Below are 26135 nucleotides of genomic sequence, written 5' to 3'. Positions count from 1 at the left end.
TGTGGAGTTCACGCTATATGCTAGTTAATGCTATATGCTAGCGTTCAGGCTGAAGTTCTATAACCATGCATACACTTAGTTAAAGCAACAGTGCCTTAATTATGTTCAAAATAAACATGGATTGACAAGAAAAATGTCCTTGTTCAACATTTCCAACGATCAGTTTCTCACGTCTACGGGTTTCACACAGTCCCTATATGATTTGCCCTGAAAAGAAAAGAAATACCTACAATTGTATTAATCAATTTATTTTTTACATAAACCACAAAAGCAATTTAAATGATTGCATGATTTTGGGCAATGAAAATATATTTGTTTTGAAAATATGAAAAAAAAATCTATAACACTGCAAGTAATAATGATATGAAATCAGCTACTAATAATAATATGCCATCTGCAAAGTTACTTATTCAATCTTACTTCTTCTAATTGGTGATGTTGTTTGTTTCTCTCTAAATATTAAGTCTTGAAGTTTTAACTTTTGAAGCCATTTTACCACAGTCGGTAACTGCATGACATGCACCAATTACCTATTCTTACTAATTTACAAAAGAAAAAGTTTGTCAGCATTATGTGCTTTGACTTCCAGAGTATATACTTAATGAGGAATGTATTTCTTAACTGTTAAATCTTTTGGAGGAAATATCAACCTATTGTCTAAACTATGACATACAACTGTACAAATGATTAGTAACCAACCAAATTTAAAAGCAATGGAGAACTTTCTTTTGTGTTTGAATGTGGTTATGGAACAACAATGCATAAATTGTTATGGAAAAGCAAATAATGAAATATTTGATAAAAAAATAGATTATCAAAAATCAGGATGATAATCCAATATGACTTATCTAATTGTTGTTCTCTCTCATCATGAGATGTATTTAATTAACAAATGCAAACTGACAATTCAGCTAAATCTTAATTTAATTTTAGTAAGGCGCTATAGATTGTGTACGATGTTCTGTCTCCATCAATGAAAGTATATGTAAACTTTGAAAAACCATTAATGTAGCCTTATAATAACTGGTCTTCAATATCCTCACATAAGTACCTAATCATTTTCCAGGCACTTTGTCTATTTACAAACCACTGCATTTATAAACTCAATAATTGAAGAAGCTTCAGAAGAGTCTTTAGATGGATACATAGATGTTTGGAGTATCTGGTTTAAGTTAGTAAAAACCAGGATGAGGTAAGGATAATATTCCTTCATAGCAACAGACATAACAGCAACTCTGTAATCATTAAGACAGCTTGGATTAAAGGACTTTGCTACAAAGGTTATCATGGCTAATTTGAAGCATTGTGGGTTGTTGAGGGCTGTTAAAAATAGCTGTGTAGATTTCAGCCAGCTGGAAGTATAGCAGCAGCATAATGTTTACATGGTGCATGCTCAGCTTTTCTCTCGTTTTATTATTTAGTATATTCTAGCTCTTGTCTAGGTGTTGTTGTTTTTTTGTAGTTTGTAAAAATTGGTTTTACTTCATCCATACCCTTCTTATGTCCTATGCATATGTCTCAAGCCAAGCATTACTTGCAATATTACTATTGCTTAATTTTATCATAAGGTATTAGAATTAAACTTGTATTTTGATCAAACTTTTTACCTGCTAGGCTTATTGAAAGGAGGGACCCAAGCCATATCTGGAGACAAAAATGGGTGGAATCTTTTGACTTGAGCTAATACACAACCAACAAATGGTTAACTGTCCACCCTCCCAACCATCCAGTTTAATTCTAAAAATTGTGTGTGTCTACAGGTTTGGCAATATGAGCCATATATATTAAAATATTCTCAGATGAGTTGTAAACATTTTGTACATTTTTTTTTTTACATTTTTGCTACTGTAAGCTTAAATTAGCCACATCATAAAGAGTATAGGGGGTCGGTTATACAAAATGTGACCCGGTCTGTGTAATCCAGGCTAAAGTCTCATAATTTAATGATAATCACAGTTTGATTTCATTTTGATTTTTAATCTTTGACCTGACCTTACTTGGTCAGTATTAAAGAAATCGAGGATATATTTCCACAGAATGCTCTTCTTTACATCATGTACACTGAAAAAAATGATTCATTGAATTTAATAATTTTTTTAAGGTAAGTGGTTGCAATCAATTTATTTAAGCTACAAAAAGTTTTATATTTTATTTTACTTTACTATTCTTTTTTGTTTAAATGTAGTTTAAATAAATTGATTGCAACCACTTACTTTAAAAAAATTGATTAAATTCAATGAATCATTTTTTCAGTGATGGCTTTACATAGAAAACAGTAAATCACAAAAAATACCTTGAATGGTTTTTTTACAGCCTAGGGACAAATATTATTAATTATTATGCAAAAGCTTGAAGTCTATGAAATGTATTCATTAATACAGTGCAACCTTTATGAATGTGTATGCATTAGGGGTGTAACAACACACCGATATGGATCGATGCATCAATCAAATGGCTAATGATGCGATGCATGCCACAAATAAAATATTGGTATGAGATGCCTTTATTATGACACTCTCCACAAGTTCACCTAATGTTAGTCTACGCATTTCTGGCAAAGCATGCAGTTTCATTTAGTGATATTATTGTCTGCATGTGCGTCAGATTGCAATGCAACAACAAAACGGTGGTACCAGTGAAAAACAGAGGCAGAAAACTTTGTGTCTGCTGTCGGATGCGATCTAAATATCAATAATCAATCAGTATACCCCCCGAATCGAATAAATTAGAAATTGTATCACATACGTTTTCCAGGTATCGGCAAACATCATACAAAAAATTAAGAATAATCAAATTGGTCATTTCAACTTTCTTGACTAGTTGCTGTATCTTAACAAATAAAGTTAAAGGAACAGTATGTAAGTAATTTATATCAATTAATCATAAAATGGCTCTCATATGTCACTAAACATTAGAAATAATTTTCATTTCAAATACTTATATCACTGACAACAGTGGTCTGGCCAGGATATTGTCATTTAAAAAATGGAGTTGCAGCCCTCAACTGATGTTTATGTTGTCATTTTGTGTATTGGCCACCAGTTGTGTGATTGCAGTACCAGTTCTAACCACAAGTTTTGTGATTGCAATACCAATTTTGGCCACAATCCTACATACTGTTCCTTTAAATAACTAAATAGATAATTTGGCTTTATTTGATTAAGTTACAGCTACTCAACACTATAGAAGTTTTTTCTGCCAATTTTAAATTATTTAAATAATTGAACGATAAAAAAATCGAAATATCATAATGTTGCAAAATATGTCAAAAATTGAAGATTTTAGTTTTTTTTTATTTTGAAGGTAATAATGCATTCTCCCTATCAAATTGAAAAATAAAAAGCAATACATTTTTATAGTAAAGATCGTTTCAGCAGTAACAACATAAACAAGCGGCTTTCGTGGTCAACACGTAACTTCCGGTAAACTCTGCTAAGAATAAATAACAACAAAGTCCTTTTAAAGTAGTTTATTTACATAACAAGCAAAATAAACAACACGTAGTTTACCTAGGGAACCAAAACGTGTTATTTTCGACAAGGTATTTGTTCAAGAGTTCAGTTTAGCAACTAGTCAGACCATAAAAAAAACTGAAACTAGAAGTAAAGTTCCGACCAGACGCGTAAACGCGTCACCGCAAGTGCATTCGATGAAACCTTTTATATCAATGTTTCATTTGACGGCACGTGCGTTGTCGTGGTTGCGCGTCTGGGCAGAACTTAAATTCCAGTTTCTGTTTGTTTAATGGTCTGATTTGTGGCTAAATTGAACTCTGGAATAAAAAATGCATTGAAAATAACAAATATGTTTTCTTAAAGATGAGGGGAGACAACGATTATTGATCACTGCTATTTGAAGGGAGCTTTGGCAGCGATCTGTAGTAAACATTGTATACATTAATTTTACACCGTAACGTTAGCTCAGTGTAGTTTTTGATACGCTTTAGTTATGATTTGAACTAAGTTGTTTATTTTGTTTATTTTATTGGTTCTTTGCGGAAATTTACAGGAAATTACGTTTGTTCCACAAAAGCCATTTTTCCATTTTTGTTTTGGGACAACGTTGTTCCAAAATAGACACATTATTATTATTATTATTATTGGAACAACTTTTATTTTAACACAAAATCAACACAAATCGGTTAAAATGACACATTTTCCCCAGAGAAGTAAGACCTGGTACTCATGGGGTGGTACAGGCAACACAGAATGTGTACAGATGTAAAGATTAAAATGAAATAATTTAATTTTGGGACATATTTTGCTGTAAAAATTTGTATTTGATCATTTAATTAATTAATTTAAAATTAAAGGAAAAACCTTCTATACATAACTAGTCAAGATTTGAAATGACTTTTTAAAACCAAGCTGATTATACTTAATTTAAATGCAAAATTGTATTTGTATCACTGGCTGAGAATCGATATTGTATTGTATTGTATTGTGAAGTCCTATTTGCACCTCTAGTGTACTCAAAAACCACGTAAATCACAAAAAAGAAGAAAAATTGACGACAAAAACTTTAATGAAATAAATAGAAACGGCATCAGGTCACAACAAAATTTGTGTGAGACCATTTGAACGGAAACACAAAAACAAACTACTCTGTCAAACAACTGTGTGTAGAAAACTAAAAAGTAAAAAATTGTACATCACCAAAGTCGGTGTTCAACATACAAAAATACTATATTGAAATTAAAAACAGTATATATTACAATCAAACTTAAAGTTAAACAAATACTTTACAATGATATTAAAGGCGGGGTGCATGATATTTGAAAATCGCTGAGTACCAAAACACACTTGTAACCAATCAGCAGTAAGGGGCGTGTCTACTAACCGACATCGTTGCCTGCATTGTGTATGTGTGGGGCGGGTCTATCAAAAGAAGGTCCAGATTCTATTGGGGTAGGGGCGTGTTTGTTTAGGTGATTTCAAATGTCAACATTGGCTTTCAGAGATCATGCACCCCGCTTTTAAAATGATATCAATACTATAGTGCCTGTATAACATCTTGTCTGTTAAACCGAATTAATCAAATTCCACTAAGCAACTAATCCAGTTGTTGGTTAGCTCACAACATTTAGATGTGAAATGAATGAGTCATTCTCATGCAAGTGTTATCTTCTCTTAAATAGTTCTTCAAACTCCTCTACATCACAGATATTATGGTCCATGGTACATAGATACGAATGCATTCTATTTCTATATGTCCCAGCTTTTAACTCTCTTCTCTGCAGCCCCTAGTCTTTAAATATGACTACACACACTTATCACAACCACATTCAACGGTCTTCTCGACGTCCTGCGTAAATGAACTGCCGTCGTCACACTCAAAACTGTAGCGTCTTCGCCGTACTCTGGTACTGGTGCAGCAGAGGCCCGTGTCCGCCCTGCAGCCCCCGCGACACTCCAGCCACGACAGCGGCTGCGTGCTCCGACACTGGACTTCACCGCGACGTATGCGTTGGAAATCCCTCACGGATTCACCCTGACAGGGAGACACTGAAACCGAAGCAAAGTTTACACACATTAATAATATTAACTCATTCCCCGCCAGCTATTTTTTGAAAAGTTGCCCACCAGCACTTTTTTTGATTTTCACAAAATGCCTTCCAGGAAAATTTTCTTCTAAAAATATATAAACATACAAATATATCAAATGAAAGAATAGACCCTCTGCTACAAACAAACAAAACGGGGGAGGGGGGGAACGTTTCATCTTACTGCAAAAAAATGATTTTCAAGAAAAGAAATTCTTAGTATTTGTGTCTTGTTTTCAGTAAAAATATCTAAAAGTTCTTAAATTAAGATGCTTTTTCTTGATGAGCAGAACGACCTAAGAAAATAAGTCTAGTTTTTAGACCAAAAATATCAAATCTAAGTGATTTTGTGCATAAAACAAGCAAAAAATCTGCCAATGGGGTAAGCAAAAATTTTTTTTCTTAAACACTAAATTCAAGAAAAATTCAAGAAACATTTTCTTATCCCATTGGATATTCTTATTTAGTATTTTTTTCTTGTTTTCGGTAAAAATATCTAAAAATTCTTAAATTAAGATGTATTTTCTTGATAAGCAAAATCAGCTAGAAAAATAATTATAGTTTTTAGACAATAAATATAAAATGTAAGTTAATTAGTGTTTTAAAAAGCAAAAAAATCTACTAATGGAATAAGAAAAAAGTAAAATTATTTCAAAAAAAATTTCCTTATTCCATTGGCAGATTTTTGTTGTTGCTTGTTTTAAACACTAATTCACTTAATTTCTTTTTTGTTGTTGTCTAAAAACTAGAATTATTTTCCAAGCTCATTTTGGTCATCAAGAAAATGCATCTTAATTTAAGAATTTTTAGATATTTTTACTGAAAACAAGACAAAAATACTAAGTAAGAAGTCATATTTTGCAGTGTATATTTTTCTCTGCTTATAAACTCTTAAATATGGGTATCTATACTTAAAAAAGACAAACTTTTAAGCTAAAAGCTTAAATTATTGCAGTTTTGGGAAGGAATTTTGTTAGAGAAAACAAGCAAAAAAATCTGTCAATGGAATTAAAAAAAATCTTAATTCAAGAGAATTTTTCTTATTTCATTGGCAGATTTGTTTTTGCTTGTTTTAAAAACTAATTCACTTAAATTGTATATTTTTTTGTTGTCTAAAAACTAGAATTATTTTACAAACTCATTTTGCTCGTCAAGAAAATACATCTTAATTTAAGAATTTTTTGAGATTTTTACTGAAAACAAGATAAAAGTACTAAGTAAGTAATTCATTTTTTGCAGTGTATATTAAACTCTTAAATATGGGTATCTTTCTTTAAAAATACAAACTTTTTAGCAAAAAGCTGAAATAATTGCATTTTTGGGAAGGGATTTCGTTAGAGATCAGATTTAAAATGATTATCAAAACATACACAGAGTTTAAAATGAGTAAATAACGTTTTGGCTTCAGTTTTTTCATTACTAGAGGTAAGATCGCCATCTAGCGGATAATCGCAGTATTTCAGATTAACATAAAATTAATCAGGAACATTTTTTTTATGCAAATGTTTTCTCTTAATTAACCCGTCAATGGCGTGCAAAGAGTTAATGTCATACATACTCAACTTAAAGGGACAGTTCACTTTAAAATGAATTTTTTTTTCATACTTTTCTCATCCTCATGTTGTTCTAAACCTATATGAATTTTTTTCTTCTGATGAACACAAAAGAAGATATTTTGAGAAATGATGGTAAACACACAGCAGTAAGTGACCATAGACTTCCATAGTGGGAAAAATATTTTGGAAGTATTGTGATAAATGACCAAGAAAATATTTTGATAAATGATGGTAAGCACACAGGTGACGGTACCCATTAAATTCCATCATATTTTTTTATTCCTACTATAGAAGCATATGGTCACTTACTGCTGTGTGTTTACCATCATTTCTCAAAATATCTTCTTTTGTGTTCATCAGAAAAAAGAAATTCAGACAGGTTTACAACAACATGAGGATGAGTTAATGATGACAGAACTTTCATTTTAAAGTGAAATATCCCTTTAAGGAAACAGTTTACCCAAAAATGCGTGGCTATCCTGCACATTTACGTAAAGGTTGTAACACAAATTTGAAGTGAACTAAAATGGACTTACGTTGTATTTTTGACTTACAAATGGTATTTTTGGGTGAAACATATTTATAATGAACATGAGCGTAACATGTCTTTCATTTACCTATGTCACATAATCGGCCACTGTAGCCACTGTCACAGATGCACCGTGCCTGACCCGTCTGTGATAACTCGCAGTAGCCATGTTGGCAGGTGAGAGCTGTACAGGGATCTGGGGGAACTTCAGGTTGACTGCATAAAGAGCCATGAAAACCCTCTGCGCACTCGCAGCGATAAGACTGAATGTCTACTGGAACACACGTACCATGGACACACCTACAGGAAACAGAGCAATTTTAAAGATTGATCTTTTTGGAATTGACGACTTGGGGCAAATAATCCAAATAATGCCATTAAGACCACATTAGATGGGAACACATTCAATACTGCACATCAAGAAGCTGCAATACATTTCTGCAAAGACGCTATTGTGCAAATATGGCATAAAACAGCCAAGTGCTTACTTGTTTTTCTGGCAAGGGTTGACGGCCGCCATAAGAAGGACTTGATCACAGTGTGGCCCGCCCCAACCCGCCTTGCAGTGACACACGGGTCCAACAGCGGTAGCCGGTTGGCACAGTCCATGCACACAGCGGAGTTCCTGACAAGGCTGACACCCGGGCACCACCCCAGGCTTCATCTGGGTACGAGTGAAGTCCTGTAGCTCGTTATTAATGTACAGATTCCGAATGCAACCCTGAAAACTGGATCCATTAAGCCCCGGCCACTGGTTAAACGACAACGACTGGACGTTTTCAGGCTTACCTGATGAAAAAACACCCATTTAGAGGGAGTTTGGGTAACTATTTAAGATGTCAAATGCGAATCTTACCACCGACGTATAGTGGGGCGTCTCTGATGAGAGGTTGGACGTGTCCCAGGCTGTCTAGAGTCGTGGGAAGCCCTCCATCGACAGATAAATTGACCATCCGTTCATATGTAACCAACTCGACTGTATGAAACTCTCCATCGTTCACTATTTCCGAGCTATGGAAATAGGCAAGCAGGCGCGTTAGCGATTCTCACATGTACGTGCTATTAGTTGAGTCTGACCTTTATTTAAGCACCTGTAAATAGTACTGCCTGGCTGGTTTCCTGAATCGTAGGTCACTTTGACGTGTCCTTCGTGCAGCTCTACAGCAATGTGGTCATTGACTCCATTGTAGAGAAGGACGCCATTGTCCTCCGCCGTAGAGACCTGCAATCAAAGTTTACAGTAAGTACAGTACGGTTGCGTGGCATTCAGAACTGAACCGAGAATAGCTTTTCACTTACATTTATTCACTTTTATCCAAGGTGACTCAAATGAGAGCATTTATCGTTTTATAAAAGGAGCCAACAATAAGCGTCATTTGATACAAAAGCGTATTTTAACTTTGTGTGAATTTTAATCCCGTGGCTTGACTAGTAGCCTAGTACTTGGTTACACCAAGGTCATGGGATCCATTTACAAGGAACATAAACTGGTGAAATGAATACTTTGAATGCATGCATGATTCTTAAATAACTGGAAATGAAAATAGCAAGAATATTTCAGCAGGTGTAATTCATATATGTTTTATTTTATGTACATTGATTGCACTATAAATGTTATCTTGTACACAACTGTATTAAATAATAAATGTATTAAATAACAAATGTTAAAATGCCATCTATATGCAGTAGTGTATTATATACAGTAGTGGGCTTGAAATGGTGCTAGGGGGCCCCAAATCAAATTCATAAAATTCTGTGCAATAGCCTCGGAAAAATAAGGCTACTAACCAGCAACACTATTGTGTCATTTAATGAAGTTTTTAATATGTTTTGTTTAATTCAAATTCTAAGTTTGAGATTGTTTTATGTCATGAATTTTCTTTGGAGGGGGTCGAGAAGGGATACACCCTACACAAGGGGGGCACACGCCGAAAAATTTGAGAACCACTGATATACATTATAAGGGGGTGTGCACACCAAAGCTTTTAAACGTCGACTGCTAGCTTTGTTTAGCAGTCGTTGTTGTGATGTTTATCCCGCCCCTCCTCCACTGTGATTGGACAGCCGTGTGAGAATTGACTTTGACGAGATAAACTTTTCATCCAAAGTTGAATATTTTTCAAATCTAGAAACCGCCAAGGGTGGAAAAAACACCAGCTGCATTTTTTGGAAAAACACTGCGCTTCCACTGGAAACAATTGAAAACATACGCTGGCCGCTGGTGTTTATTTAATAGTAAGTCATTATATATAATAAACTAACTTAAAGGAAAACACCACAGTTTTTCAATATTTTACTATATTCTTACTCCAACTTAGATGAATTAATACATACCTATCTTTTTTCAATGTATGAACTTTTACAGTGCCTCGTGCATGTGTTAGCATTTAGCCTATCCACATTCATTCCAAACAGGGATGAATTTAGAAGCTACCAAACACTTCCATGTTTTCCCTATTTAAAGACTCTTAGGGCGCACTCACACTATCCAAACCAAACTCGGGCGCGTTTGACCCCCAAAGCCTGGTTTGTTTGATTAGTGTGATCGCTCTGTTCCGCGCCTGGGCGCGGATTAGTTAATCGCGCCGCGGCCGGGTTGCAGAGGTGGGCCGGAGCGCGGTTCAGGCTGTGGTGTGAGCGCAATCGCGCCTGAGCGCGATTCAAAAGGTGAAGACGTCAGTTGCGCGACCACTCACCTTCATCTCCCGCCGTAAAAACCTTTTGATGCGCGCAGCGGGGTTACGTGAATGTCCGAGCTGCGCACGTGACAGATCAACTAAGCAATATGATGACATGTGAGAGGGCTGTCTGTTATCGCGCACCAAACGACTCCGAATAAAAAACACAGACTTATCATTACGGTGGGTTCCAGTGTTAAGAGCGAGCTTTACTTCCTGCTTTTTAAAAAAAATCGCATCTTAATGACGAAAGCGTGCTCAGACTCGATCGATAAAAAGTACAGTGTGAGTGCGTCTACCTGGGGGAGTAGGGAGGGGTGACAATCGCGCTGGGGCATGGTTTGGTTTGGTTTGGATAATGTGAGTGTGCCCTTACATGAGTAGTTACACGAGTAAGTATAGTGGCACAAAATAAAACTTTTGTTTGGAGCCATAGGAATGAATGGAGCTAGGCTAAATGCTAACACATTCAAGTAGCGCTGTACACAGGGCCGGCGCTAGCTATAGGCAGAGAAGGCAAATGCCTAGGGCCTCAAGCTTGGAGGGGGGACTCCATAACTGCCAAATCCATGTGCGCTAGTCCAACAGCAATAAATACAGGTTTAAGGTGAGTTTGACTTTATGCGGCGCCGCCGCCATAAGAACCGCAGGCGTTTGACATCAAAGTAACGTGAGAATGATTGATAAACAAACTCCTCTGTATGATTTCTCGATTCACTCTCGCGGTGCTTTGATATCATCCACCTGTCGGTTCTTGCAGCACCTCATGAAGTTAAAGAAGCCTAGATGAACAACATTCAAATCTCTGCAGCTGACCCACTTTGAGTGACACTGAAAGCAGCTATCACGTCCTTTTCCTGCTTAGCAAAAGCGGCATGCAAAGACAGTTCAGCACATGATGCAGGTATTTTAAAATAATGCATTTAAAAAATTATCTTAGCTTTGTTCTGTTTATCAACATCATTTCAGGACAGATCAAACTTGAGCGTTGCCGACTCTGTTTAGATACTTTGAATGGGTGTGCACGATAGCATTGCATGGGGAGCTGACTATCAAAATAGTCAAGTTAAAAAAGTTTGTATTTAAAGTAAAAAAAACTGGCGTTATTGTGGATATTTAAGGTATAAAAAGGTATTGAAATACATATGAATATATCCATAGTCTAATAGATAACTTTATACTGTATATTGGTTCAGTAAGGGGCTGATCACACCAAACGCGTTTATGACAGCTGTAGACGCCTTTTTTGAATGATATTCTATGGGCAGGGAGCGTTTGCGCGCTGTTTATGTGCGCCGAATGCCTTGCAGTTTTTTGCCGCCGGCCGCAGCACGTGCTTTTGAAGGAGCGTTGCGCGGAAAAGCGCCCAACATCATTTGCGTCTTTCCATTGTCCAATCTAATGAGGGGAGAGGCGGTCCTTTCATTGTGGTGACGGAGGTTTACAGTTGCTTTGATTTCTTACAGGGTAGGAAAACACTTTCTCAGATTATTCTGAAAATTAGAGGGGTGTGAGGGGCCTCCAACATAAATTTTGCCTAGGGCCTCCAAATATCTAGAACCGGCCCTGGCTGTACAAACATTAAGTGCACGCATTGAAAAAAGATAGGTATGTATTAATTCATCTAAGTTGAGGTAAGAACGTAGTAAAATAATGAAAAACGGTGGTGTTTTCCTTTAACTGTATGGATCATGGTGGAAGAACAATTATTTATCCAGAATACGCCAATTTTTATAAAGAAAGGCACAAAAGCTGTCAATGGGTTGTTACCCTTTTAAAAGTACACTTTTGTAACTAAGAAGTGCATATTGGTAACTTTAAGTCACATATTGATACCAAATGTATACATACCTGTTCCTAAATGGTATATTTTGGGACCTTTAAAAACACACAGTCCTACACTGCAAAAAATGATTTTCAAGAAAAAAATTCTTAGTACTTTTGTCTTGTTTTCAGTAAAAATATCTAAAAATTCTTAAATTAAGATGTATTTTCTTGATGAGCAAAACGACCCCAGAAAATAAGTCAAATTTATCAAAGTGATTTTTATTAAGTGATATTGCGCATAAAACAAGCAAAAAAATCTGCCAATGTGTTAAGTAAAAAATCTTGAACATTTTTCTTAAACACTAAATTGAAGGAAAATTCTAGAAAAATGCACAAAATCACTTAAATTTGATATTTTTGGTCTAAAAACTAGACTTATTTTCGTGGGTCGTTTTGGTCATCAAGAAAACGCATCTTCATTTAAGAATTTTTAGAAAACAAGACAAAAATACTAAGATTGTTTTTCTTGAAAATAATTTTTACAGTGTGTAGCTGTGTTTATTTTTTGGTATTATTTTATATATTCAATTCAAATATATTTATATAGAATTTTTAATACAATGTTGCATTGTTTCAAAGCCGCTTTACATGAAGAAATGTAAACACATCTGTCACCTAATGTACAACAGCTGAGACCAAAATGGATACAGTTACTTAGACATATGTTTCTTTAAATTACATTTATATTTACATGTTTAACAGATGTTTGTGTGCCATGAGGTCAGTTGTTTTCAGGTTTAAGGACTTGTTTGATTATCTAGAAATATGCATTAGCTATATACAGTACTGTGCAAAAGTCTAAGGCCACCATGCTACCATTAGATTTGTTGTTTTTGCAATTGTATAGCGCTCATATATAATAATTTCTCAGTCTCTTTATTAGAATACAACTAAAAAATAAAGGAAATGTGTATTAAATACAGTATAAAAGTAAAAGCTGAAGTGTCAAGTATATAACCTCCTCTTCCACTTAACTGGAATTTTTTAAACCTAAATAAAATTAAATCGTAATTTCAAATTCTTATCGAATGACTTCAGGACTTCAGACTCCTCAAAAAAGCTGAAGATGTGTTTCGCACCAAGAGAGGTCACACTAAATACTGACTGATGTCTGAAGAAGACATTTACTGTAGTTCTGAAATTGGTTTTGTTTTTAATTTTGTGTACATATTTCCTGTGTTTTCTCCTTCTATCTTAAAAAAGACTAAACAACAAAAGCTGGTGATGGTGGCATAAGACTTTTGCACAGTGCTGTACATATAAACACTTTTATTTGCATGCGTGGCTTCTTCAGATGTACCTGTAGAGTGATGTTGGTCTGGGGCCAGTTTTTAAGGTCACTCAGCAGCAGGTACGAGTCTCTGTCGATGAAGTTAACACTGAGAAGCTTTTCACAATGTGACCCCCCGAATCCAGGCAGACATTGACACGCTGCACCTGCTTCACTCTCCACACAGGGGGCGCCATTCTCACAGTGCACCAACTCGCAGCCGGATGGAATAAGAGCCACTTCACATAACCGACCACTGCATAAAAACAACGATTAAATAGCACATTTCTTTAATTTAAACTGCCTGGTTCCATTTATCACAGCAGATAATTTTAACACATTTCATAATAAAAACCTTCATTTAAAAACGGCATGTTGTGTTATTTTGTATTCCAATTTAAATTTGTTTCATGATCTATAACATTAAAGTGTGACAAACATGCAAAAATCAGGAAGGGGGCCAACACTTTTTCACACCACATCCAGAAGCACTTTATAACTCGATAGTTCATCAGAATCATCATCACAATTTGTTGTTTGTCAACCAATCAGAATCAAGAATATTATTGAGTGGTTTATGTTGACTCACCTGTAACCCTGTGGGCAAACACAGGTATAACCTGCTACATGATCTACACACCGAGCCCCATTCTGACAATAATGCCCATTACATTCATTATAATCTATACTGCAGTCATCTCCAACAAAACCAGGCGGACAGATGCATCTAAGAACAAACACACATGACGTGACAATTCAGAACAAGACATAATATATACAGTAAATAATTTATTACAATATTGATAATTTTACAATAATTAATGTACATCTTTTGTAGACTAATTTGTAATGATAGCATGTATAAACAAACAATAATATATAATACAATAATAAAATACAATACTGTGTTTATAACTATGCATTTGCTGTAAAGCTGCTATGCAACAATGCAAATTTGTGAAAACACGCTACAGAAATAAACTTTAATGGAATGAAAAGTGTCAAGCACAGGTGATTTAAACCAGTGGTTCCCAAACTTTATCAGTGTGCGGCCCCCCTTGTGTACAGTGCATTTTTTCGCGGCCCCCCAAAAGAAAATTTATGACAAAAAATTAAACAAAACATATAAAATTATACCTAGTAGTGCTGTTGGTTAGTTGTCTTATTATTTTTTAGGTATAATTACACAGAATTCATGATAAATGAATGTATTTTATAAAATGTCATAAAACTGGGGCCCCCCTGGCACCATCTCGCGGCCCCCAGTTTGAAAACCACTGATTAAAACCATAGTTTCCTAATATTCCTAAAATCTTTTGAAAGTGAAACAATTGTACCAAAACATCTCAGTTACACAATATACTTACTTTGGTCCTGTGACTGTTGGTATACAAGTAGAGCCACGATGGCAAGGATTTTGTCCAGGATAACACAGATCTTCCTCATACTCTTCACATTTTGGGCCTGTAATGTACATTTACACTTCATTCACTTCATCTCTAACATCCAGAATATAGTAGGGTCTATTGTATTGTGAAAAAAGCAGTTTATTGTAACTGAAAAACATTTTTGTACTCCATGAGCTGCCACCATTATCAGGGACGGATTAACGCAGGGGGCTATTGGGCACCGGACCACCAGCAGGGGTCCCTTGCAAGTTTACTGCGTGTAAATTTTGTATATAATTTTTTTAATTTTATTTCCATGAAATAGCGCTAAATACTGTGAAATAGTGTTTTTAATAAATAAATATTTTTTGATTAATCGTTTTTTTTATGTGGTAGATAGAATCAAAATCGATTCTCAAGAGCAGAATCGATTTTTTTCTTTTTATATTTATTTTCACAAACATTGAACATAAGATTAACGTTAATCGAATTACTAGTCTTCACTAGATGTCACCCTCTTTTTTTGCGTTGCGCGATGTTACCCAGGAGCGAGAGGCGAACCTGTCCTTTATTTATTCAGTGCTTAAAATGGCGGTTTCAGGTGCTTCATAGACATTGATGCCACCTTCACATAAAAAGTTAGAGGTATGGAAGCATTTTAGATCAAGCAAGACGACGACAATAGTGTTGTGGCTTTTAATTCTTTTATTAATTACCCACTTGTAAACTGCTGTTCAATGTTCTTTTTTATTAATATAGTATTTAAATTAGGGCTGTCAAAAGATTAATCGTGATTAATCACATCTAAAATAAAAGTTTGTGTTTACATAACATATGTGTGTGTGTAATGTGTATAATTATTATGTATATATAAATACACACACATTCATGTGTATATTTAAGAAATATTTGCATTTATATACTGTATAAACATTTATATAATTTATATTATATAGAAATATAAATATTTTATATATAAATATAACCAATTTTTCTTAAATATATACATGACTGTGTGTGTTTTTATATATAAATATTAATTATACACACTACACACACATATGTTATGTAAACACAAACTTTTATTTTAGATGTGATTAATCACGATTAATCTTTTGACAGCCCTAATTTAAATTTGAATTAAATTGAATCTAGAATCGAAATCGAACCGATAGCTTGCGAATCAAAATCGAAACGATCTGGAACATCTGAATCGATACCCAGCCCTACATTTCAACACTGTTGAGCGAGTGGATTTTTTTGAATTTTGGGGGGAACTGGATTTCGATGACGTCCGAAGAGTTTTCCTGAAGGAAACCAGAAAAGATACCCATCAGCTAAGCTAAATCCAACGTTTTATATTAAAGGAAAACACCACCGTTTTTCAATATTTTACGATGTTCTTACCTCAACTTAGACAAATGAATACATACCGATCTTTTTTCAATGCGTGCACTTAATCTTTGTACAGCACGTCGTGAATGTGTTAGCATTTAGCCTAGCCCCATTCATTTCTTAGGATCCCAACAGGGATGAATTTAGAAGCCACCAAACACTTCCATGTTTTCCCTATTTAAAGACTGTTACATGAGTAGTTACACAAGTATGATGGCATGAAATAAAAAATGAGAACTATATTGTATGGCGGAAGAGCACTTAGTTTGCGGCACTTCTAAATTCATCCCTGTTTGGATCCTAAGGAATGAATGGGGCTAGGCTAAATGCTAACACAGGCACAATGCGCTGTACACATAATAAATGCACGCATTGAATAAAGATAGGAATGTATTCATTTGTCTAGTTGAGGTAAGAACATAGTAAAATATTGAAAAACTATGGTGTTTTCCTTGAAGCTATTCCTGTCAGCTTAAAACGTGCACGTCAGATGAGATTTTGTGAGACTATACCCTAATACGTCATGTTTAAAAGCTGATTTAATAACCCCCATAACCGATTTAAATACGTTTTTTGTGAAATTTAAACGTGTCCAGGTAAAAAAAAACAGACGGCGTATTGGTGTGCGCGTTCTGAGTGAGTTCATCTGAAGGGGCGTACTGTTTTTATTTCCCATGTTAATGGCAGCCTGTTTGGTGCATTTAATCTATTTTTACTTATCTAAAGGACAGATTTCCAACGTTGAGACTGAAATGTTTTTAACAATTTAAATTAAATAAAGAGTAAACACAATGTGCATATTTTACATGCTTGTTAAGCGCAATTGTAAATCCTGTATGATGGTACAACACAGGTGGGGGGCTCCGAGACGTCCTTGCCCACGGCGCATCAAAGTCATAATCCGTCCCTGACCATTGTGCTTGTGAGTGCTTAATGTGCCTTAAGTAATGTGTTGTCAAATTTACCTGAGAAGGGATGAGGACAGACACAGGTGTAATTTCCCACTCCATCCACACAGATGGTGCCATTTTCACACTTGTTATCTACACAATCATCGACGTCTACCTCGCAGAACTGACCGTCGTATCCCAGAGGACACGTACAGCTGAAGAGAGACATGTAAACATAGATGTGCATCTCTGTCGTTTATGTATAGTGGTGTGAATATTAGTACAACAACAGCAAGGGGCTTGTTTTCACCTGAAGCCTTTTCTTGCCTCTTTCGTGTTGCAAGTTCCTCCATTTACACATGGATTGCCTTCACAGGCGTCGATAGGAATCTCACAGCTTTTTCCCTAAACAAACACCAGCGCGGAGCAGAAATCATTCAGATGGTGCACTGCAGTCATACAGTATACTGAAGTTAAAGCAAAGCCGTTGTATATGGTTTACGATTATTACCTTGTAACCCTGAGGACAGATGCATTTGTACAGATGTACAGGATCATTGTGGCATCGGCCTTGATTTTGGCAGGGGTTTGAGGAACATGGACTGCATTTCCCAGACACGGATGGATCCACAAGGCCTGAGGAACATTAGAGAGCTCAAAAACTGTTTATGATAAGCAATGGCTCCTTTATTTCTCTGTACTCACCTGTGCATTGGAAATTATTGCCTGGCGTGGTAAGCAGCAGTTTTCCGTCCATCCCCTTTGGCCCAGCACAGCGGGCGATGCCGGGTTCCTTATACCCACTTTTCACCCAGTCAGACAGCCAACGCATACGACAATCACAGTAGAGCGGATTTGCACCGATGGCCCTTGATAAGGAATGCACGGATTTAAAATATCAATTTGTTGGTGTAATGATAAAATAAAATAATAAAATAAAATATTATTAATAATATAATTATATATTAAATTAAATTAAATTAAATTACAAATACAATTAAATAATACATTAAATTAATTAATAATTCAAATTAAATAAAATAATAAATCAAATAATAAATACAATTAAATTGAATCAAATAATAAATACAATAAAATACAACACAACCAAATGAGGTGGAAATTATTTAAATTAAACATTTTTAAATCAAATTTCTTGTAGGAAATGGTATAAACTGTGGGAAACTAACATCAGCAATAAAAAAACTACAGTTTTAGGAGTATACTCTTTATAATCTCATACATTTGTCACTGACCCTTATACATGTGCAAATGTAACTGTGTGTACAGAGACAACATGTGCGACTCACAGGTGTGATAAAGATGCAGAATCTCTGAAGATTTCTTGGTGTAATTCGGAAATATTGTTACCATGAAGAGAGCTGAGATAAATAGACAACAGCAAAGGGAAATAGATTAAGGAAAGGTCAAATGATCTTCACTGTTTAACAAATACAGCATAATACTTTCACAACCACAAAAAGTATTTTTAGGATTTTTGTAGCTCAAATTGTAGAGAATAGGTCATAGATTCAAAACAATGTAACACATAAAATATTATAAAACACATACAGGGAAGGCATTCAATATAATAAAGCAGCCTATAGTAAATGCACTCTGAAAACATCTGAATGAAATGTAAATAAAAGTATTTCTGGTAACGTATTCTTTTTACAAATACTGTACAATACATATTAAAAAGAATACGCATAACTGTAGTATGTATGAGACACTCACAGCAATCGTAGAGAGGACAGACCTCCAAACACAAGAGGAGGAATACAGTTCAGTGCATTGTAACTCAAGATGCTGTAATACACAAAAACACAAGCCGGATATTACAAAGAAGACATCTCTTATGTCATCTAATGCAGTTGTGTGTATGGTAAACACTTACAGTGTGGTGAGCTGGCTCATGTTGGCGAAAGATGAGTTGGATAGGGAACTGATTTTATTGTTGCTCAAGTCCCTAAAATGTGTAAAGTACAAAAAAGATGTTAGTATCATATAGATAAGAGATGTATTTTATAAAATTACATTTTTTGCACAAATGAGCAAATAATAAATTGTAATAATACAAAAGTGTAATAAAAATTATATAAGTGCTCCAAACGGATGCCGACTGCCAGCTTTTTTTCAGACGACTGCCAGCTTTCTTCAGCTATGATACTTCTGCTTTATTTATCAGTCGCTGTACGATGCGCCGTTTGGTTGCTGTGATGTTTATCCCGCCCCTCCTCCACTGTGATTGGACGACCGTGTGAGAACCGACATTGACGAGCTGAGCTTTTCACCCAAAGTTCAATATTTTTCAACTCTCTGCACTTAGCATTGAGCATGTAAAAAACACAGAGCTCCAGCTTTCAGCATGGAAAAAAATGTAAAACATACGCCGGCCGTCGTCGTAAAAGCTTTGGTGTGCACGCCCCCTTACACTGAAAAAAATTATTCATTCAATTTCCTACATTTTTTAAGGTAAGTGGTTGCAATCAATCTATTTTAGCTACATTTAAACAAAAATGTAAAAAATTTAATGATTTAAACATAAAATTTTATAAAAAACTTTTGTTTAAATGTAGCTTAAATTAATTGATTGCTTTAAAAAAATAATAAATTAAATGAATCATTTAAGGCTGTTTTAAAATGTATTTTTAAATATCAGTGATCTTAGTTTTGAATACACAAAAGGGCTGGATAATTTATTTTTAACCCATTGTTGGGACATATAAACATATTTTCTGGTTTAATTTAATCCAATGGCCGGGGTTGTCCCTTTTTACCCAACGTGGCAAAGCAGCTTAGTGTAACAGTAAATACCAACACAATCTCATGGCAATTCATAACCATTTTATGAGGGGGCGAATTCTTATAAATTTTACGATCTTATTTGTGCGTTTTTATGACACTGGCTTTAGGGGTGGGGCTTTTGTATAATAAAAACGTTACAATACTTTATATTTTATAAAAATTCCCTTTTAGATCAGTCTGGTAAAAACATAAACATGCAGTAGAGACAAATAAAAACAGGAGCTTATAAAATATATATAATACAAAACTTATTGTCTTCAAACACACAAAAAAGAAAATTCTACCCTCAAAATTTAAGAAAAAATTTTTTTTTCATACATTTAAGCAAACACAAATATGTAGTATAAAATGAAGGTGGGTTGTCACATGTTTTCCATTTAGTAGTTTTATAATATTTATTATTTACAGTTTATGTTGGAAAAATAAATTAAATATGTATTTATATGTATTCTTATTCTTATGTATTAAAAATATAGTGGGGTAGATGGATCAACATAAAAAACTTATATTTAAACAAATTTAAATAAAGTTTTATCAACTACAAGTAAAAATTACCACAATTGTTAACTTCTAAAAATGTAAGCTTTATCAACTTAAATTTTCACTTAAATTAATCCAAATTTTTACAGTGTATAAAAGAAATGAGGATGACTATTCTTTGGAAGATACCATACTGTATGTCATTAAACACATGCTTTGCTCATTTTAAGGTTTGTGAATACAAAATACAAAATATTAGACAGATTGCCCCTAGTGGCTAAATGTAGAACTGCCATAATAAAACCAGAGCCATCAGGGTGGGTCATGGTTCAAGTATAACACACTTACACGAGCTGAAGGTGCTTAAATGTTGAAAGCTCTTTGGGTACGGCAACAAACTGATTCCCATCCAGGTATCTATGGAGACAGGAAGTGCATCATTGAGTTAATGAGATACGGAAATGTTGCCAGACAGGAATCTCAAAGCATTTGCATAAACTCTAGCCTTCCGCCCACCCCTGAATATGACTCACAGTTCAGTGACGTTGTGTGGGACGCCATGGGGAAGGCCAACCAAGTGTTTGTTACTGCAGCGCACCACAGTATCCACACAATTGCACTCCTCGGGACACTCCGGCTTGGGGACACAGCCAGTGTTGTCTTCGACAATAGCTTCAAGTGAAGAGATAGATGCGAGTTTGGACAAACGGTCATGTATACCATAGCACTGCAGTTGATAGGATATTTTGGGTGCCTGCTATCATATCCACTGGTCATCCAGAATTCAAACAAGTATGACAAATGTCATAACTTCTGCAGTATTTGGAAATTGTCTTACATAAATTATAATTATAAAAAGGTTAGGGAGAAAGATATACTAAAAATATTGTAAATGTGCATATAGCAATCCTATAGCAATGATTTTGGAAAAGACAGCTTGGAAAGACAGAGGGTGATGCTTTCTTTATACTCAAAAACTAATGTGAAACGTATGTTGGTTGTATAATTCTTAGTTTTTATACATATTTTAATATAATTTAAATGGATCTTACGAACTTAAAGGCACAATATGTAGGATTTCACCACTTGAAGTCGTACTTTCTATACAATAACAAAAGCGAAGCTTAAATGGACACTCCACTTTTTTAAAAATATGCTAATTTTCCAGCTCCCCTAGAGTTAAACATTTGATTTTTATCGTTTTGGAATCCATTCAGCCGATCTCAGGGTCTGGCGGTACCACTTTTAGCGTAGCTTAGCATAATCGATTGCATCTGATTATACCATTAGCATCGCGCTAAAAAATAACCAAAGAGTTTTGTTATTTTTCCTATTTAAAACTTGACTCCTCTGTAGTAACATCATATACTAAGACCGACGGAAAATTAAAAGTTGCAATTTTCTAGGCCGATATACACTGAAAAAATTATTCATTGAATTTAATCCATTTTTTTAAGGTAAGTGGTTGCAATCAATTTATTTAAGCTATATTTAAACAAAAGCTTTTACTAATCTTTTTTGTTTAAATGTAGCTTGAATAAATTGATTGCAACTAGGGATGTCCCGATCCGACGGAAATCGGCCCCGATCATGTGGTTTCAGACTCGATCGGAATCGGATGTTATCTTTCAATCAGGACTCGGATATGCAGGGTTTAAATTGGGCCAGGACCGCACACATACTGAAGGTCTCGCTCTGCTCCGCGCCAGTGTACGCGCTGTGCTGGTGCGTGTGAAGTGACGTGAATAATTACGTGTTTTCATTCAAAAGCTTCACACACTCGTGCATGCGCGACAAAACTAGGTTTTTACCGCTCATTTAAACGATACGTCGATCGTTTTTGTCACTATGTGCTCAGTTAATCTACATCAGTACGCAGCTCCTTGTCTCACTCAGAACCTCAAGAACGCGCATTCGCGCAGGAGGATCACGTTACACATTGTAGAGATGAGAGAGAGAGAGAGAGAGAGAGAGAGAACACATCAATAGTTATGCGCTGGCACAGAGTTAGACCCTTTTGACTCCCCATAGAAACAGCAATGCGTGCGGCATGACATAAGGAACACCCTGGATCTGGTTTTTTTTTCGCTCTTCTTTATTCTTTTTTTATGTATTATAGAAGTATCGGATCGGGATTCTGTATCGGCAGATACTCAAAATCAAATGACTCGGACTCAAGGGCAATCCCTAATTGTAACCACTTACCTTTAAAAAATGTATTAAATTCAATGAATCATTTTTTTCATTGTAGACTCTCATTCTGTTGTAATAATCAAGGACTTTGCTGCTGTAACAAGACTTCAGGAGGCGCAATGATATTCCGCAGTGCCTGAAAATAGTCCCCCTGGTAACTTTCAATAGCAAGGACTATTTTCAGGCACTGCGAAATATCATTGTGCCTCCTGCAGTCATTTAACGGCAGCAAAGTCCTTGATTATTACGCCAGAATGAGAGTGTAGTTCCTAGCCATATTGGCCTAGAAAATCGCAACTTTTATTTTTCCGTCGGTCTGAGTACACGATGTAACTACAGAAGAGTCAAGTTGAGAAAAAATATCGAAAAAAATATCGAAACTCTTTGGTTACTTTTTTGCGCGATGCTAATGGTCTAATCACATTCAATGAATTGTGCTAAGCTATGCTAAAAGTGCTACCGCCAGACCTGGAGATCAGCTGAATGGATTCCAAAACGGTAAAAATCGAATGTTAAACTCTATGAGAGCTGGAAAATGAGCATATTTTCCATATGAGTTTCCCTTTAATGATGTTATTATATAGAAGAGTGGAATGATGGGAGATGTTGTTTTCACCATCCAGAGACCTATGTAATTCTCTTATCATGTTTACAGATGAGGTTATGGATTAATTTTTATTACCCGTACGTTTGATCAAATTATTTATATTATTTTATATAGTGCTGCACAATTAATCGCATCACAATCGCAATGTCAGCCTGTGCAATTATATGACAGCAAAACGTTGCAATTATATTAAATAAATAAATGTGTGGACTTGTTAACACAAACCTTCTGATAACAGTTTGAAGATTTTCCTTGCTGTTTAAAAAAGAAAGAAAAACTAACAAAAAAGGCAGTGCATGTGTGGCATGCACGTGTGTGTGGTGTGCGTCGTCACTTGTGTGTGCGCAGCGTAGAAATACCAGAGCGAAGATGGATGCAGAGGAGGTTGACAGTGATCTGGTAGCTAAAAAAAAACTCTATGTCTGTTGTATGGCGGTATTTTGGATTTAAGATTACTGAAACTAGTTTTACAAATACACATTTTAGCATTATACTAAACTGTGTGTGTATTTTCCTTAAAACCCATCAAGTTGACTCATGATACCATTTATTATAATCGCAACGGCACATCGCAATATTACCACGAATAACCGCAATGGGAAAAATTACCCAAATCGTGCAGCCCTAATTTTATATTATTATTTATATGTATGCCATTATAATGAATTAGCTGCAAGGCACAACAACTGCATGCTAAATGCTATAAAACCACCACTTGTCATTCATAAAACAACATTTGTCTACTCGTTTTGCCATAAGAATATCCAAGAATAGCACGGATATTACATCATCGATAGTCGAAAATTACAAAGGGATAAGACATTATATAAAATAGGATTTACAAATCCTTGGGAACTTTTGGGATAATGTAAGTACACAACTGCATGCAACATATCACACAGTGCATTTGTTTTTTTCTACAACATTTTTACATACTGTATTGTCGCTTTAAAGCATTATCGCAACGCATATTGCATTAATTATGAAGTTATCCACAGTTATACATTCTTCTTCAGTATCTTTCAGCCTAGAAAACGTCAAAAGCGATGATTCAACATTGTGTTAGGTTCAGATTAACAACAACAAAGTTACCTTCTGCGATATTAAACTGCTCTTATTATTATTATTTAAAGGTGGGGTGCAATCTCTGAAAGCCGATGTTGACATTTGAAATCACCTAAACAAACACGCCCCTACCCCAATAGAATCTGGACCTTCTTTTGATAGACCCGCCCCACACATACGCAAGCCAGGCAACGATGTAGGTTAGTAGACACGCCCCTTACTGCTGATTGGCTACAAGTGTGTTTCGGTACTCGTCCCAACTCCCTCTCTTTCTCAAAAATCGTGCACCCCGCCTTTAAGTAGCTAGCACTAAAGTTGCTAGAAACCAAGCATTTTGAAGCTTTGAAATAAATAAATTATTGTCCGCTAAACCACTTCTAGCGGCTATCCATTAAGAAATGCAACTTTGTAAAATTTAACTTGTCACACGCTTGTGAATAATATATTTCGAAAGTAAACTTTACCTTTGTCACAGCGGAAGTCGGGCTTTGCCACATCCTGCAACGGGATCTCTCTCAGGAAAGGAGGGTTCTGGCAGCGAGGATTCCCTGTCACAATCTGCCGAGAGCGAAGCCATTCTCCCAACCAAGACAGACGACAATCGCAATTAAAAGGGTTTGCCAGCAGATTTCTAAAGATGATTACAGGGACGACGTTTGAAACAAAGTAAATTTCAATCGCAAAATATAAAAAAATTCAGTAGTGAGAACAAACATTCATTACAGGGTAGAGAGGTTTGGTAGTGTGTCAAAGGCTCCTGGCATGATTGTGGTAAGCTGGTTGTCGTAGAGCGAGAGCAGACGAACATTTTGAAGGCCAGCAAAGCTGCTGTTGTGGACGCAACGGATGTGATTATTCCTGAGCATCCTAACAAAGATAGAAATAAATGGTTTAAGAGTACAGGCTAAGCAAGAGGAAACAAATTGTTAGCTATGCTAACTGTAAAACTGATCAAATGAAACTTGCAGCATGCGTAATCCGTCCATTCCCCGGAACATTCCTCCACGCACGGACACCAAGTGATTGGCAGTCAGGTGAAGTTCAACCACAGACGACGCACCATCGAAAGCTCCATCTTCAATCTCAGAGATTTTATTGTTGCTAAGGTTTCTGAGGTAAACAAAGAAAATGATTACTTTGTATTGTTTTATTATGTTTTGTATTACATATGTATATCAAACTCACATCTTTTTCAGATGTGTGAGGGACCGAAACAGTCCTGTTGCCTCCAGGATGGACAGGTCGTTGTTATTAAGACGACTAAAAGAAAGAAGATGAGAGAGAGAGGTGAGCTAACTTGCTGTTAACTTTCTAACAGATATAAAACCTCATGAGTGACAACTTTACAGCTTTTTTCATAAAACAACTCTATGACTATGTTCACACTATTAGTTAAAATGAGATTTTTGTGCATATTTTCTGTCCCTCCAGAAAAACGTGATTATGCGATCGCATGATTCAATGCATAATCAGCCAAAATCCGCATATTTATGCTGGGGCCGCATTTTTTCTAATACGTCGCACTTTCGCCGCATAAATGGCGCAAAATATGTGGGGCTTGCATGATTTCATAATCCCGCATTTTCGTAGCAAAAAGTTGCTTATATCTTAGCACAAAGTTGAAAAATGTTGCATTTACATCACACAAGCGCAGCCATGTCCCCTGTTGCCATGGGAACGTTATGAAGTGACGTAATTATGTGAGGTAAACATCGTTGAAAAGCTGCAAACAGTTTTTGCAAGTTCCCGCTATTTCATCGCATAAAATTGCATACTGTAAATATCCCGCATAACGTTATTCCATCTAATTTTTTAAGAAAACGTGCCTGCAAGATCAAGGATTTTTGCCTGTATTCTGTGCGGAGTGATCGGCTTTCGACTCTCATCATGGTAGTCTGATGTCATAC

General features: G+C 35.5%; 1 protein-coding gene across 1 annotated transcript in view; it reads right to left on the bottom strand.

Annotated features, from left to right (window-relative positions):
* Nucleotides 1-4077: 4077 nt before the first annotated feature.
* The window catches only part of slit1b (slit homolog 1b (Drosophila)), a 69824-nt gene continuing 47766 nt past the window's right edge, over nucleotides 4078-26135 (bottom strand). Inside the window, exons 17-37 of the mRNA XM_065259414.2 lie at nucleotides 25414-25488; nucleotides 25195-25338; nucleotides 24952-25095; nucleotides 24693-24859; nucleotides 20897-21035; nucleotides 20712-20780; nucleotides 18973-19044; nucleotides 18813-18884; nucleotides 18386-18457; nucleotides 17781-17944; nucleotides 17587-17711; nucleotides 17386-17480; nucleotides 17151-17290; nucleotides 14770-14866; nucleotides 13992-14129; nucleotides 13433-13658; nucleotides 8719-8849; nucleotides 8484-8638; nucleotides 8116-8416; nucleotides 7716-7927; nucleotides 4078-5504 (exon numbers count right to left, since the gene is read on the bottom strand). Coding sequence (XP_065115486.1) covers nucleotides 5260-5504; nucleotides 7716-7927; nucleotides 8116-8416; nucleotides 8484-8638; nucleotides 8719-8849; nucleotides 13433-13658; nucleotides 13992-14129; nucleotides 14770-14866; nucleotides 17151-17290; nucleotides 17386-17480; nucleotides 17587-17711; nucleotides 17781-17944; nucleotides 18386-18457; nucleotides 18813-18884; nucleotides 18973-19044; nucleotides 20712-20780; nucleotides 20897-21035; nucleotides 24693-24859; nucleotides 24952-25095; nucleotides 25195-25338; nucleotides 25414-25488 — 2983 coding nt within the window. The 3' untranslated portion in view covers nucleotides 4078-5259. The remainder of the gene's footprint in view (nucleotides 5505-7715; nucleotides 7928-8115; nucleotides 8417-8483; nucleotides 8639-8718; nucleotides 8850-13432; nucleotides 13659-13991; nucleotides 14130-14769; nucleotides 14867-17150; nucleotides 17291-17385; nucleotides 17481-17586; nucleotides 17712-17780; nucleotides 17945-18385; nucleotides 18458-18812; nucleotides 18885-18972; nucleotides 19045-20711; nucleotides 20781-20896; nucleotides 21036-24692; nucleotides 24860-24951; nucleotides 25096-25194; nucleotides 25339-25413; nucleotides 25489-26135) is intronic.

The sequence above is a fragment of the Paramisgurnus dabryanus genome, chromosome 24 (assembly GCF_030506205.2).
Source record: "Paramisgurnus dabryanus chromosome 24, PD_genome_1.1, whole genome shotgun sequence".
Classification (NCBI taxonomy): domain Eukaryota; kingdom Metazoa; phylum Chordata; class Actinopteri; order Cypriniformes; family Cobitidae; genus Paramisgurnus; species Paramisgurnus dabryanus.
This window is presented reverse-complemented; position numbering and strand designations above follow the sequence as displayed.